General features: G+C 50.8%; 1 protein-coding gene across 1 annotated transcript; it reads right to left on the bottom strand.

The window, feature by feature from the left end:
• Positions 1-1181: 1181 nt before the first annotated feature.
• PHOX2A (paired like homeobox 2A) lies at positions 1182-5029 on the bottom strand. The gene is made up of 3 exons (XM_007940981.1): positions 4813-5029; positions 2590-2777; positions 1182-1625 (listed from the first exon to the last, which is right to left on the bottom strand). Exons 1-3 carry the CDS (start codon positions 5027-5029, stop codon positions 1182-1184), a joined length of 849 nt encoding a protein of 282 aa, XP_007939172.1.
• Between the last annotated feature and the right edge of the window lie 11469 nt (positions 5030-16498).

Below are 16498 nucleotides of genomic sequence, written 5' to 3'. Positions count from 1 at the left end.
TGGTCACCAGGGGCCACAGTTACTTGGTATGATGCTGTCCTCCCTTTCTGGACCCCTCCCTCCAGCCCCAGGGATGCCTATGGGGGCAGTTGGGTATGTGTGGGTCCCACTTCCACTGCTGTTTCTGCTGCCCTCCATAGGGACTGAACCACAGGGTGAGAAGGCTCAGCTAGGATCTCTCTCAACTCCCCACTTGAGGGGTGTCCATCCGGAAATGAAGGAACAGCCCCAGGACCGGGCTGAGGTTTATTTAAGGTTTTCTGTGTGGGTTTTGGTGGGGAGGACGTTTTAATATTATTGGGGTGGGGTGGGATGGGATGGGATGGGATGGGAGGGCAGGATCTCACCATAAAGTGGCAGTTGCTTAGTTCCCACTGCTGCCTGGCCTATACTGCCCTGTGCTGGAGGAATGCGGCTAGCTGAGCCCAGGGGCTCCTTGCAGGTCACAGCTGGGGACAAGTCTGTTGCAGCCACCCTGTGCCCATCCTGGGCACGCAGAAGTGCTGCCTGTGTGATGTCTTCAATAAATTAAATTTTATTTGGATTGAGCAGAACTCACTTCAATAAATTACGGACAAGTTTTTCAAAGGAAAGAGACAAAAATGAGAAAAAGAGAAACCCTCCTGTCCTTTGCCCAGGCAACTGTCCACCTCTGACCAGCCTGCCTTTTGCACCAGACCCTGGCTGGAGGTGGGAGGGATGAATTGGTGGTGGGACTCAGGCCATGACCATCCCAGTGACAACCCACTACTGGCCAGTAGGTGGGTGCAAGGGATGGAGCAGCAGGCACTGGTGGTCACCAGGGTAAGGTGTGACCCAGCCGGCTGCATAGTCACTGGATGGGGTCAGCTGGTCCTTGAGGACTCTAACGTTTTGGACAGTGTTGGGACTAGTGTTACTTGATCCCAGTTCCAAGGAAGGCCAAACTAGAAGGGGTTCTGGGCTCTCCTGGAAGGTGTCCTGATGAAAAGTATCCCGCTTTACTAAGTGGGGGTGGGTGGAGATGACAATGGCCCTGACTTGATCTCCAAAGCTGCGGATAGTACACCTAGGGGCCAGAAACGGGTTGGGGGTGGATGGGGATTTCCTGGCAGCCAGCCAGCCAGGATGGAGAGAGACTGTCTGGTCCTGATGGAGCAAGGGCGTCTTGGGGCAGGCTGGGAGTCTCCAGAGTTGTGCGGCTAGAAGAGATTGGTCTTCAGGGCAGGACCGGGCTTCCGGTGGAAAGAGGACAGAACCCCCGAAAAGGGCCCAGGGCCGGGCTCCGCCGGCTGCCAGGCCTTGAGCAGCTCAGCTGCGCCCGCGCCAGGCCCGCCGCCCCCACCGCCTGTCACGCCGGCCCACAACGGGCCCTTCAGCGGCTGTGGCCCCGGCCCGGGCCCAGAGCCCAGGGCGGGGGGCAGCGGGCTGGGGCTCAGACGCGGACTGGCTAGGCCAGGGGCCGGCGGTGGCGGCAGCGACGCGGTGCTGTCGGGCGTGGGGCTGCACGTGGACTCCTTCGAGTCGTCGTCCTCGGACGAGCAGCGCGCCTCGCCCTTTTTGGTTCCGGCAGAGCCCGCTGCTCCCTTGGCGCTGGCCGCGCGCTCCTGTTTGCGGAACTTGGCCCGGCGGTTCTGGAACCAGACCTGCGGGCACAGGGGCCGATCAGCTGGGTCGAGGGTAGGAGAACACAAGGGATCCGCTTCGGACTGCAAGCCGTGGGTGAAACCTCGATCTGAAACCTGGGCCGAGGCCATCTCCATCCGCGAGGGAGACCCAAAGCCGTCGCAGCGTTGGGCGCTTAGTTCTCCCCTACTCAGCTCGTCGTCCTCATCTCCCTGCTCCTCTACCCTACTCCAGTTGTCCCTTCCCCTAGGTCCTTAGTCTTCCCCTTTGGGAGCCACTCATAGGTATATTCCGCTACCTGAGTGCTTTTGGGACTTGGCCTCTTCTGTTCACCCTTAGCCCTGCCCCTCCATCCTCACTTCTAGAAAGCTCTGGGAGTTTGCGCCAGGAATGCCCAAGGTCCTGGTGAGAGGGTTAGGGCCCCAGGGGAAACCCTTTCTCTCGGAACCTCCAGCAAACGCAGGCCAGCCGCACAGCTGTACTCGTGTACTCGGGATTTGTACAGATAGATAACATAGCCAGCCAGGTCTGGCTGTCCTTGGCTCTGTGCCTACTCCAAGTCCAGGCTTCCCGGGTTCAGGGTTTTCACAGCTATGGAACTGAGGAGAGGTCCTGGAGGCGTTGACAAGCCTGTCTCCGCTGGACTCGGTTCTGAGGCCGCCTACCTCAGGTTACCCTACTACCTACAGGGCCTCCCTCGTGGCTTCTTAAGCTTGTCTACCTGCCCGGCCCTAAGAGGGAGACGCGGGGAAATTTTCAGCGAGCTAGCAGGGTGCAGAATGGCTCGAGTTGGCTGATCATCTTCTGCGCAGCCCTCCTGGAACTGTGTCCTAGACTCTGGCCCTGAGCTCCCCACTTCAGGCTGCACTTGGCGTGACCTGGGTGAAGCCCCTCAGTCCCGCAAGCTCCCCAGACGTCGGGCACTAACCTCCCATAACCTCCGTGCGCACATACACTCCCCTACACTCATGCGTGTCCACACACCTGTACGCGAGCCTCGGTGAGGTCGATCTTAAGCGCCAGCTCCTCGCGGGTGTAAATATCGGGGTAGTGGGTCTCGGCGAAGACTCGCTCCAGCTCCTTGAGCTGCGCGCTCGTGAAGGTGGTACGGATGCGCCGCTGTTTGCGCTTCTCATGCAGGCCCGACGGCTCCGGGAAGAACTTGTAGGGCACTACAGGTGTGTGCAGGAGGGAGCAACTTAGTGGAGGGAGTAAGAGGCTGGGCTCGGCTCCCGGGTCCTTCCCAGGGACTTGGAGGGATGGGCACCGCCCCCCGCCCACCCCTGGCCTGGCCCACAGGTCTCCTCCTCTTAGCCGCAGGCAGAAAGCCTCTAGCCCTAGCTCCACCCAGCCGCTGGAGTAAAGGCGGATGGAGCGCGCGCTGGAAGACCAGAATCCGACCCTTCCGACCCAGTCCTCCACCACCCGCCCTGGTCCATCCACTCCCAGTCAGTCCACCTGCTGGCTCCGATCCTCCCCCTTCTTGTGTCTCTCCCTTCTCCAGTTCCCGGTCTTACCGCCCCACTTCAAGTTCTGCTCCATCCCCACCCTTGCTGTCTTTTGGGCTTCGTTACCAGCATCTTATCGCCCAGTTAGCCAGTTCTCGGCCTCTGCCCATTGAGACCATTCTGTCCCACGCTATTTTCAGCCTTGTCATGGGCTCTTTGCATGTATGAATTTGGCCCCCTCTACCTTGATCTCCATCTATCTCCTTCCCAGGTCTATCTCACTCTCATCCCTGGTTCCCATTCTCCCCCAGGCTCCTCTCCCCCACCTTCCTCCCCAACACATCCCCATATCTCTTCAACGTTCCCCTCCTGGACCATTCTTCTCTTTGTGCCCACTGAGAAAAGTCTTTACCTCTCCCCCACTCAGGTTCCTCCACCTTCTGTTCACCCTTCTTCCTCCCAGGCCCTTCTTTCTGTCTCCCATCACCCCAAAGTCACCCCATCTCTCCTTCTCTTCCCAGTCCCCAATGCCCCATCAATATAGAGACTCCCATTAGTGTCTCTATATTTTCTAGGGGTTCCCAATCTCCTTCATCTTTGTCCTATCTACCCAGGTTCCCAACTCCCCTAATCCTGTCTCCAACACCCCATTCCTATCTACATCTTCCCCATCTCTGCCTTCAGTTTTCGTTGGTCTCCAACCCCACCCCATATTTCCTTTCCCCATTACCTTGTTCTTATCTCCATCTCCCCAGGCCTAAGTCCCCATTTCTCCCCTCCCCAGTCTTCACATCTCTGTTCCCATCTCCCCAAACCGTTATCTGGCCCAGGCTCCTCATTCTTGCCATTCTTGTTCCAGTCTTTGCCTCATCTCTCTTGTCCTAATCTCTCCAAATTCAGGTCTCTATTTTACCCCCAGCACCACCTGACCTAGTTCTCCCTGGGTCCAGTTGGTCTTCCCAAGAGAAAAGGAGACTGGGTGGGGCAGCCTGGACCTTTCTAACCAGAGAACTGGGGGTGGCTGAGGGGTTCCATTAGGATTAGGGTTGAGTGAGTATGATCAAGAGGCTTGGGGACCTCAAGGGCTGCTTCTGGGTTCTGCAAGACTCTAGCTGGGAGAGGGTCAAGGGGAATGGGGAAATGTAAATGGCTTAAGGATATGGGCCTCATTTTTTTGCAGAGTGGTCCATGGTGTGGGCTTTGGTGAGGGTGACAGGACAGTTTGGGCCCCAAAGGGATGGAGCCAAGATGGCAGGCGTGGCAGGAGGGGCCTGATGGCATAAGGGCTCTAGCAAGTTCCCATCTGGCAGCTCAGCTGCCACAGAGGTCTTTGCTAGAGCACTCGCACGATATGGGGCGGTGGTGATAAGGCTGAGGGGCTGCTGGGGCTGAGCTGGGACCCTCCTTTGAGGATACCAGGGACAGAGAAATTTTGTGGTCAGTCTTTGCAGGTGGGGAGTGGACGACCTGGTGAGGCACCTGAGGCTCAACTGGGGATTTATTCCCTTGACCTATAGGGCCCGGGATAGGGATATAGCCGCAAGAAAAGAGGAAGGGGAAGGATGAGAGGCTGCACCTGATCCTGTCAAGGGGGAACTCCGTTGTACAGAGGTACTAGGAGTCCCGCTCAGCGTGGAGGGTTTGGCCAGAGTAAGGTTTGGGCGGCGGTGGGAGAGAGTCGCAATCATCTACCCAGTAGGGCATGGGCTGGGGATTCTGCAGGAATTTGGAAGGAGGGTTGGACAGGGGCTGCGCTCACCTGCTGAATAAGGCGCGGGCTGGTGGTCACGGAGGGCGCCAAGAGCGCAGTTGGAGGAACCGAGAGCGGGGCAGGGCGGCCCTGCCGCGGGGAAGGCTGGCCGCAGGGGGCTGTACTGGAAGCCGCCGGGCTGGCTGCAGGCGCCGAAGTCGCCGTAGGCGGACGCCTCCATGGCCGCCACGCACGAGTCGTACGAATTGAGGTAGGAGTAGTCCATCGGCCCGGGGGGCGGGGGCCGGGCAGGACGGGGTTGGGTCGGGGTCGGGATCCGGGCCCAGGTGGGGGTCCGAATGGGGGCCCAGGAGCCTGTGCTGAGGACGCGAGGCCGGCTCTAAGTGCCCGCGAGTCTGCCCGCCCCGTCGCGGCTGCACTCCGCCCGGGTGTAACGCAAGTGCCGCCCGGCGGGGCCCGCGCGCCTTTTAACGCGCAGGACCCTGTGGAGGGGGCGGGGCGGGAGTGCTCCGCGGGGGCGGGGCCTGGACGATTTAGGCCCCGCCCCAGTCGCCCCCGACCCCCACCCCAAGGGTCCTCGCCGCCCTCTTAGGTCTCCCGATGTGCTGGGCGGGGCGGCGCGGGAGCCCATCCCCAGAGCTCCCATTCCGCTCCAATGCAGGCTAGACCTTCGGTCTCTACACTCGTGCCAGGCTGGAGGGTCCCGACCCCTTTCCTGGGCCTCTCCACCTGCGGCCCCGCGGAAAGGAGGGAAGCTAGGCCCCGCGTCCCTCTTGTGAAGAAGTTAATTCAATTCGCTCTGATAACCGAGTTATTCTGGTCCAGCCCCTCGGCTCCGCCCCCCAGAGAGGTCCCATCCCGGCAGGGACCGCGGAGCCAGGCCCTTGAGAGGGGCTGGAGACGCGGACGAGGAAGGGACAGCGCCTAGGATGAGGACAGGGAAGGGATGTAGATGAAGAGAGGAGATGGAAACAGAGAGAAAGGGATAGAAACAGTGATGAGACTGGGACAAGAGAGATACAGGTATCCAGATGGAGACAAGGAGGAAACGCGGACAAGAGAGGCAGATAAGGAGACGATCAAGAAGGGGAAAGGGGCAGAGAAAGAGACAAGGATGAAACCTAGACAAGAGGAAGGGATGGAACCAGGGACACAGAGAGAGGAGATGGGGAGTGAGGTGGCAGTGGAGACAGGGACAGAGAAAGAAGTTGAGACAAGCATGGTTAGAGAGAAAGGACAGGAAGAGGGATGAGACAAAACAGGGACAGAAACAGTGAGACAGACACATACAGAGGGGCAGTCTCAGAAAGACGAGGCCACGGACAGACACACAAGCCGAGGAACAGAGGCTGAGGAGCGGAGGGAAGGAACCTCTGGAGAGCTGAGACCCGCAAGCTGGAGCGCAGAAGGGGCTGGGGGAGGCTGGTGGAGGCGGCCACGCGCTGCGGAGGGGAAGGGTCGCCCAGGAGCTGAGGTCCCTCTATCCCATCTTCCCCCGTAGGCCACACAACCCTGCCCTGCACCTTCGAGGCCCGGCCCGCCTCTCCCCTCCCCCGCTTCCCGACTTCAGTTCTCTTTCCTACCGCCAGGTGCGAACCTCTAGTCTCCGTAGCCCGCGGTGCGCAGCGTGTGTGTGTGTGTGTGTGTGTGTGTGTGTGTGATGAATGTCAGGCAGGAAAGGGAAGTAACCGAGTGACCCCTTCGCTCTTCTTCGGTCCCTCCAGAGGTTCTTTTCTTCTCTTGAGAAACCACCCAGACTCGCTCCAGACCTGGCCCAGGACGCACAGCTCACTGTGCCCTCAGGCTGGATACAGTTGAATCCTTACAGGGAAACGGGACTGGAGGATTCTGCCCCTGGGGCATCTTCACCTGATGGGAAGTGGGTAGCTTTCTGGCACTTTCCAGACGTCACCTGAATCTTGCCAAGTCTTGTAGACAGAAGATCCGAGACCCAACAAAGGACCAGGGGCATGTCCTAGTTATCAGCCAAAGTCCTCGTGTGTTAGGAGAAGGGCTGCCAATATTCCTCCATCCCCATTTACCAACACAGCGAGGAATACCCCTGTTCTGGTTACCTAGGGCCTCTCTGTCAAGAATATACCGCAAATGGGATGCCTTAACAGTTTCTTCTTACAATTTGGAGGCTTTGAGTCCGAGTTCAAAGTGCCAGGCTCTAGGGACTGGGTGGAAAGCCCCTCAACCTTGGGCTTCAGCTCTGTCTCCTGCTCCTGGCCCACTGAAGCTGGAGGCTTTTCTTCACTCAGACAGCTGCTGGCTGCTGAGGCTGACAAGCCCAAGGTCGACAAGTAACAGGGCACAGTCTCAATGTTACCAAACCACACAGCAGGCCATTAATTCAAGTCCATTAGAAGTCCAAGATCGGCAGAGCATGGCAGGCTGCTGAACAACAACTTGGCTATGTGCAGGGTTCAAGCGTGCCATAAGTTAGAGACAGTCCCAAGGCTTCTCTTTATATGCAGGAAGCAGACTACATCCCTAAGGCAGCTACTCAACTGCTCACTATAGATTCCACCATGGAGCTGATTACCAGTTTTATCATGGGGAATATGGGGAATATCTCCATTGCCCTCAGAATACTACATCTAGCCACTCAACCATGCCCAGCCAAGTTGACACACAAACTTAACTATCACAACCCCCCTTCAAGATATCCCCTTTCCTGGTTACCCATTCTTGCTTCACACAAAGATCACTGATCCTTGATTGCTTCACTCCATACCATGGAGTTCTTTGAGGTGTCTTCTCAAATTACTTTTCAGGTCTAAACCTTTATAAGTTTAGAGCTGATCAGTGCCCTCAGAAAGTTCTCCACATTGGTATGTGAGGTGCACTTCTTTCTTAACCTGAGCACAGGGAGCCCAAGGCATCTCAGAACTGGGAAATCAGAAGTGCCACCCTTTCCTTAGACCCTCCCATGAATCTCTGTTGTCCTCAGAATCAAGTCTGAGTTGGCACCTACCTGCTGCCCCCTCACCTTGGCTTTCTTTGCAGTTCCCACACTGAGCTTTTGGTTCAGAACAGTTCTCTCTGCCTGGAATGCACAACCATTCACCCCTGCCTTCCTTCCTCCTCCCCGCAAAAAAAGAAGAAGAAAAACAAACCATACCCAGTTGATTCCCGTTTTTCCATTGGGGCTCTACGTGGACATCACTGCTTCCTGGGAGACTTCCCTGAGGCCAGTGGACTAGATTGGGTATCCCTGCTATGGGCTGTAGTACCACCCTCTCTTTTAGTTGCACGTCATCTTGTTGTAGTGTTTCCAATAAAGTGCAAACTCTCCAGGACAGGGGTGTGTCCTCTTGTTAATCACTTTCTCCCCAGCCCCGCCGTGGTGCCTCACATATAACTCTGCATATTGTAGGTTTTCCCATACCTGTCTGTTGAATGAATTAATGAAAGCTAGCCTGAAATCTTTACATTGGGAAACCAGCCCTCAAATCCAGGGAAAGAAACCCCACCCACTGACTCCCAATCCACACTCTTCAAAAAGAGATCATCCCCTGCTCTTCATTCCCCTGATCTCCAGGGTCAGAAAACATCGTCCCTCTCAGGTCTGCTTTTTGCCTGGAAGAAAGTTGTTCACTTGAGGAATTCACAGGGAGCCATATCCCTTCCTGAGTAGGGGTAACTGAGATAGGAGGGGAGGCAACGAGGCCTGATGCCTCTTTAGGCCCGTGTTCCAGCTGTCTCAGACACTGTGAGCCATCCCTGCCATTTCTGGTCATTTCCTCTTAAATTATAAATAAATTCCTCTTTCTGTCAATAAATTCCTCTTTCTGTCTAAACTACTTTTAGCTGGGCTTCTGGCATTTGCAACCAAGAACTTTAAAGGCATGGCAACTTTACAGGTAAGCAATAAAAGGTACTGGGATTAGAAGTCTTATTGTAAAGTGAATTTTCATAAGGGAGACCTACCTGGGCACGCATTGATCTTCCAGTGCCTCAGGATCAGGAGTTGGGCTTTCCCTCTCTGCAGGCATCCATTTGCATCTGCTGCTTAGCAAAGAGCTGAGAAGCCTCCCAAGAAAATGCTTTGAACACTGCCCACCACTGGTAATCTTCACATGGCATCCATCTTCTCCAGTACGTGCCCTCCTCTGTCTAACCTACTCTTTTTATAACTCAGAAGTGTTTAGGTTTAGGATGCAACCTACACTGTTCAACCGCATTAACAACAAAGAAAACCTTATTTCCAAGCAGCATTACATCCACAGGAATCAGGGTTAGGATTCTAACAATATTTTAAGGGGGTGGGGTAACACAATTCAGTTCATAACACCAAGTGGCTGAGCTCCTTATCTGTTATCCCTGATACCTGGCTATGTAACCCAGACATGAACCCCCTATCACTGCACTGCAGCATCACTTCTACCCCTAGAATTTCAGAAGATATAGGGGCCCTGCCTATTACCCAACCCAACTCCTTAATTTTTGCAGATGAAAAGACTGAGGCCCAGGGAGAGATATTGTAGAAGTATAGCAATTTTCCAAAGGGAAAACAGTAGGAATAGGACAAGGTGGCAGGGTTTCCCTGACACAGGGAGCAGCATGTGAAAACGAGCCAGGTCATCCAGTGGGGACTGCCCTGTATCTTACTCTCTGGTCCCAGCTCGGATAGTAACTTACTCTGTGAGTCTGAGCATTGGAGACACCATGAGAATGGACAAGGAAGGATGCTCTGGAGAACTCTTTCAACTAATGGTCACTTGGAGAGTGATAGCCTGGAAATTACTGGGTACCATCATGTTATTCCTGATTCTATGAGCAGCCACTGAATTTAGCCTCTCCTCAGAATTCGACTGGGCTTAGAGCATGGCCACGATGCTGATTTATTACTCTTTGTCAGGCATATGGGTACAGGGGATGGAGCAGTGGCTCCACTCAATAATGAAATGTATCTTTACACCCCCTTAAGCAATATCCTCAGTGTCATCACTGTACAATTATGATTGGAAAGCAAGTTTGATCTGATGTTTATGCTTAACATCTAATCATTTATGGAGCTTATATATCAGTGAAAAGTTAACACGTGTCTTAACACTGCTTTAAGGACCATAAAACTCCTCTTACCCTCATTTTTCTACCAGCTCCATAAGCAGCCTTCTTCCAAATCCCTATTCTCTCCTGCTGTGAGCCTCTGGCTCAGAGAGTGTTGGAGGCAAACACATTAACTACATATTCTCCCAACCCGTCTATCAGAGCCCACAGTCTCTTGCTGTGTCAGGGGGACAAACTTCTCTTTTTTTATTGTGATTTGGGTGAAAGTTTATAGGGCAAATTCACTTTCCATACAGCAGTAAATGTTCAGTTCATATGTTTGTCTTTTGTTTAGCTGGAAGCCACAGGTGTGGGTTCAATTCCAGACCTGAAGGGCAGCGAGGGGCCATAGTCTCAGGGGTTCCACCAGGTTCTATCACACCAGCAAACCTGGTCCCCCCTTTTTTTTTCAAATGATTTTGCATTTTGTTCCACATTGTTCTCCCTCTCTATCCAGGATCTCCTACATAAATCTCTCTCCGAGTGGTTGACAGTGGTAGCCGGGCACTATCTAGTTCTTCTGGTCTTATAGTCATATAGGCTGCAGATCGCATGGTGTATCAGTCACTAGGAATAATTCTTCCATGGATCTTTGGTTTCCTTCATTCTTCTTTGTTCCGGATGAGGAGAGACCCATCATTGCATCTAGATGGCTGCTTGCAAGCTTTTAAGATCCCAGTTGCTACTTGCCAAAGTAGGAGGCGGAACAATGTTTTTGTGTAGTATGTTATGCCAATTGAGCCTGATGTCCCCTGCGACTATGGTCCTGAGTCCACAGGTTCAACTACTCATTCCCTCTGGGCCTGTGGCCAAGAAGTGAATACAACTTTGGGGGACAAACTTCTTGACCATGCTCTCCTTCCCAGTAATACTTTAGGTTATCCACTATTCCACTAACTTCCATTTTTGTTTTTAGCTTTTAGCACTAGGCCTTTCTCTGGCTCAAAATGTCCAGCTCTTAGGGAATCCCTGAAAAGTGAGGAAAGGTCTTAATCCAGTTCTACGAACATATTTTGAGTGTCTGATCCATGGTAGACCTTTAATTGGGCACTAGCTCTGATAGCATAGTGCCTAAGGCACTTGACTGCTAATCAGAAGGCTGGAGGTTCAAATCCACCAGCCACTCCTGGGAAGGAAGATGGGGCAATCTACTTCCATAGTGATACTGCCTCGGAAACCCAAGGAGGGGTTGCTATGAGTTGGGTCAGAGTCGACGGCACATAACAACAACAACAACAAACACATGGGGATGAATTAATCCTGGATGCTTTCTAAGGAAAGGGTCTCACTATCTGGTGGGCACATGGACACTTAACTATTCTTCTTAGAATGTTTTAGTTGTTTGTGTAAGAGAATGGCACAAACAAGATCTCCAATACTGTTATAACAGAACTACCACAAATGGATGGCTTTAACAAAGAGAAATTTATTCTGTCGTAATTCAAGAGGCTAGAAGTCCAAATTCAGGATGCCGGCTCCAGGGGAAGGCTTTTTGTTTGGGTCACCTCTAGAGTCACTGTACCAAAAAGAATTGATTGATCTTCATCCATTTCAGAAAGTGGCATATGATCTAGAACCAATGGTAATGAAGGAAGAAGTCAAAGCTGCAATGAAAGAACTGGCAAAGAACAAGGCTCCAGGAATTGATGGCATACCAATTGAGATATTTCAACAAACAGATGCCCCATTGGAGGCACTCACTCACTTATGCCAAGAGATTTGGAAGACAGCTACCTGGCCAACTGACTGGAAGAGATCCATATTTGTGCCCATTCCCAAGAAAGGTGATCCCACAGAATGTGGAAATTATAGAACAATATCATTAATATCACACACAAGTAAGATCTTACAGAAGATAATTCAGAAACGTTTGCAGCAGTATATTGACAGAGAACTTCCAGAGGTTCAAGCCAGATTCAGAAGAGGACGTGGAACAAGGGATATCATAGCTGTTGTCAGATGGATCTTGGCTCAAGGCAAAGAATACCAGAAAGATGTTTACTTGTGTTTTATTGACTATGCAAAGGCATTTGATTGTGTGGATCATGACAAATTATGGATAACATTGAGAAGAATGGGAATTCCCAAGCACTTGATTGTACTCATGAGGAATCTGTACCTTGACCAGGAGGCTGTCTTTCGAACAGAACAAGGGGACATTACGTGGTTTAAAATCAAGAAGGGAGTGTGTGAGGGTTGTATCCTTTCTCCACACTTATTCAATCTATATGCTGAGCAAATAATCCGAGAAGCTGGACTATATGAAGAAAAACGTGGTATCAGGATTGGAGGAAGAGTCATTAACAACCTGAGATACGCAGACGATACAACTTTGCTTGCTGAAAGTGAGGATGACTTAAGGCACCTACTGATGAAGGTTGAAGAATACAGTCTGCAGTATGGATTACGTCTCAATATAAAGAAAACAAAAATCCGCACAACTGGACCAATGAGCAGCATCACAATAAATGGAGAGAAGATTGAGGTTGTCAAAGAATTCATGTTGCTTGGTTCTACAATCGATGCCAACGGAAGCAGCAGTCAGGACATTAGAAGATGTGTAGCATTGGGAAAGTCAACTGCGAAGGAACTGTTTCAAGTGCTGAGGAGCAAGGATATCTCTTTGAGGACTAAGGTGCGCCTGACACAAGCCATGATATTTCCAATCGCCTGGTATGCATGTGAGAGCTGGACAATGAATAAGGAAGACCAAAGAAGAGTTGATGCTTTTGAGTTGTGGTGCTGGCGAAGAATGCTGAAAGTACCATGGACTGCTAAAAGAACTAACAGATCTGTCCTGGAGGAAGTGCAGCCAGAATGCTCCTTGGAAGCAAGAATGGCCAGACTTCATCTCACCTATTTTGGTCATGTTGTCAGAAGGGAACATTCCCTGGAGAAGGATGTCATGCTTGGAAGGGTGGAGGGTCGACGAAAGAGGGGGAGGCCTTCAATGAGATGGATTGACATGGTGGCTGCGATGATGGGCTCAAGTATAGCAGGGATTGTGGGGCTGGCGCAGGATCAGGCAGTGTTTTGTTCTGCTGTACATGGGGTCGCTATGAGTCGGAAACGACTCGACGGCACTTAACAACAACAACAACAACTAGGGGAAGGTCCTTGGCTCCTTTCAATGTCTTTGGGCCTAGCAGCATTCTTGGGAGATCCCCGTGGATCTTCCCCTGGGCCTAGGAAGTTATCAGCTCAGGGAGCCTGGATATGAAGGATATACTCTTCTCCTGGCTCTTCTTTCTTGGAGATAATCAGGTCCCTCCTTTTCTGCTCTGTTTCTCTCCTTTTATCTCTTGTAACAGAAAAGATGACACAGGTCACACCTCAGGGAAACTCCCCTTACATTGGATCAGGGCTGTGGCCTGAGTAAGGGTGTTGCATGTCACCCTAATCTCCATACCATTGGTTGCATGATCACATCTGATCACATCATGGGGGATGATTACATCATTACATAACTGCCAAAAACCTGAGAACCATGGCCCAGCCAAGTTGACACATATTTTTGGGGGATACGATTCAATGCATGACAGAAGGTGAGTTGAATGTTTTTAAAAAAATAAAAAGGAAAGGGAGAGAAAAAAAAAAAAATAAAAGACTTGATTCTGTAAACTATGCCATATATTGCTAAGTTTATCCAGGTTATTCTGTATGGGAAGAGACTTGCCCCAAATTATGAAAACCTCTCAGCCATAACTAAACCCTTTGAGGGGCTAAGTTACCGGGCTTGGGAGTTGTTTGCAGCCATCATGAAGAGAAGGGGGGTGGTCTTCAGGGTAGAAAGAAAAAACAAACATATGCCAAAAAGTTGAGGCACAAGGTCTTTAAAAAAAAAAAAAAAGTCTTTTTAAAATTTAAGTTCCTGGTTCCAGATATTCCAGAGATATTCTTACTCTTTTGGCAAATTAATTTTCTGCCCCTTACTGGATTTTATTACAAACACATTTTTTCTTTATGTTTAATCTAGTTCAAGTTGGCTTTCTGTCACTTCCAACCAAACGAATTCAAATAAAACATTGCTAGGAGCTCTGGTGGCATAGTGCCTAAGGCGCTTGACTGCTAACCAGAAGGCTGGTGGTTCAAACCCACCATCCACTCCTCGGAAGGAAGATGAGGCAATCTACTTCGTAGTGATACTGCCTCCGGAAACCCAAGGAGGGGTCGCTATGAGTTGGGTCCGACTCCGTGGCACATAACAACAACAACAACAAAGTACATAGTGATGCAAATGGCAGGGCCTAAAAGATGGAACTGGCCCTGTGGATGCAGGGTTGAAGGCAGTGAGTGTCTTCCTCCTGAGCCAGGAAATAAGACATCCCTGTTAGGTGGTAGTGAAACAGCTCGGCATCGCCACTCCTCACCCTGTGACTGCAGCTTCAGGAGGTTAAGTAGGAAAATAGGGACAGACATTTATTGCTCTACATTTGGCAGTATCAGCCAGGTGCTTCCAATGTGGGGGACAAGCAGCTGAGGAGCAGCAATTTGTAACTCTGGTAAGGAAGCTTCTGCCTGTGGCCAACAAGCTGAAGCTGCTGCTGCAGGAAAGTGATGGTGTGCTCAGTAGACTGGCCATGGGCAAATTCTCAGCCGCACCAAAAATTTGGTGAATGCATTGGTTTCCCTAGAAAGGGGGGATGGCTATGGTGAAAATGAAGATGTCTGGGAAGATCTAGAGGAATGAGGCAAGTGTGATCTAGCTCCTCTTGGCACCCTGGCCTGGCAGCAGAAAAGAGTTGATACTTGTTATTCTTTTCTGGCCTCTGTAACTACTTTATAGGTTAGGGGAATTCCCCACCTAATAGAAACTAGATACTTGCTTTCTGAATCTCCTTCACTACCAGGGTGCAAGCCCTTGACCTAGTCTCAGCCAACTTTATGCACTGATCCCAGACTCAGTCTGTAGCTAAGGAAGTGAGGAGTCAGGGACCATAAAACTCTCTCCAGGGGCAGTGAGGTTGCAGCAAGATCTAATTCTGGGGGCAGCAGGGGCTTACAGAGCTTGGTCTTGGCAGCATCCAAGGGTCAGTACCAGCATGTCAGCTCTGCAAGAGGCAGTGTTGTTGTTGTTATGTGCCGTTGAGTTGGACTCGACTCATAGCAACCCCTCCTTGGGTTTCCGAGGCGGTACCACTATGGAAGTAGATTGCCCAACCTTTCTCCTGAGGAGTGGCTAGTGGGTTTGAACCACCAGCCTTCTGGTTAGCAGTCCAGTGCCTTAGGCACTATGCTACCAGAGCAAGAGGCAATAATCATAGTGAATTCTCATGGAGACAGCACTGCAGCTTAATTTAGGGCATTGTTTCTAGTTGTGTGGTGCTGGCTCTGATTCTGCAGTTATTCTAGTAATTCTTTGTGATACAGTACTCTCTTCTACCACTACTGTTGAGTCGATTCTGACTCATACTGACTCCATGGGACAGAGCATTAACTGCCCCAGGGTACTTCCAAGGCTGTAAATCTTTACAGAAGCAGACTGCCAGATCTTTGCCCCCTGGAGCCTCTGACCTTTCAGTTAGCAGCTGAGTGATTTAACCACTGTGCCACCAGGGCTCCAGCAGAAAATTTTCAGTGTGATTTTTTTTACCCTCTTTCATTCCCTCTTTGACAGCCTCCTTGCATTCGTCATACCCTTCACAGTGATTTAGGATGGCCACCCAGACGGCCACGCTTTGGATGAATATTTCAATCCAGGTGATGACTACCAATAATTTGATTAACTGTTTTCCACTGAATACCACTCCATCCCTGAATGTTCCCTGCCTTCCATCCCAACCAGGTCATGCAACCATTCCCAGATTCCAGCCATTACCCTAAGAGTCAGATGTGTATGCCAATCTAGTACTAATTTCTATATTGGCCAGGGTTCTTAGTTACAAGCAACAGAAACAAATTGTGTCTGTCTTATTATCTACTACTGCTATAACAGAAATATCACAAATGGATGGGTTTAACAAACAGAAATGTATTTTCTCACAGTTGAGGGATCTGAAAGTCCCAATTCAGGGTGCTGGCTCTAGGGAAAGGCTCTCTGGGGGGAGGTCCTTATCTTTTTTCAGCTTCTACTCCTAGATTCCTTGGTGATCATGTGGCATGTATCTCCCCTGCATTTATGCCTGCTTGCTTGCTTAATCTGCTCTTTGATATTTCAAAAGAGATTGATTTAAGATACACCCTGCATTAATACAGACTCATTAGCATAACAAAGAAAACCCATTCCATTCCCAAATGGGATTACTGTAATACATATTGGGATGGTGATATATGAGAGGGTTTGGATAGCTGAGCCCTTCATGAATCAGGGTTAGGTTGGGTGCACTTAAGGGAAAACCAAAAATGATAATAGTGTAAACAAAACAGCAGATTATTTCTTCCTCACTTAAAATGAATCTGGAGGTAGGGAATCTGGAGCTGGGGTGGCTGTTCCATCATCAGGGATTCTTATTTCTTCCTTCTGTTTTACCATTCCAGAGTGTGGTTTCTATCTTCAAGTTTACTTCATGCTACAAGCTGATGGCTGAAATTGCAGCCATCCCATTCACATTCTGTGTATCAGGAATGAGGAGGGGGAAGACTTCCAGTAAGATGGTGCAATAGGCAGACAAACTACACAGACCCTCTTTTTTTAAAATTTATTTTTATTGTGATTTGGGTGAAGATTTACAGAGCA

Source organism: Orycteropus afer, unplaced genomic scaffold (genome assembly GCF_000298275.1).
Source record: "Orycteropus afer afer isolate SDZICR_OR568_19922 unplaced genomic scaffold, OryAfe1.0 scaffold00074, whole genome shotgun sequence".
NCBI lineage: Eukaryota > Metazoa > Chordata > Mammalia > Tubulidentata > Orycteropodidae > Orycteropus > Orycteropus afer.
This window is presented reverse-complemented; position numbering and strand designations above follow the sequence as displayed.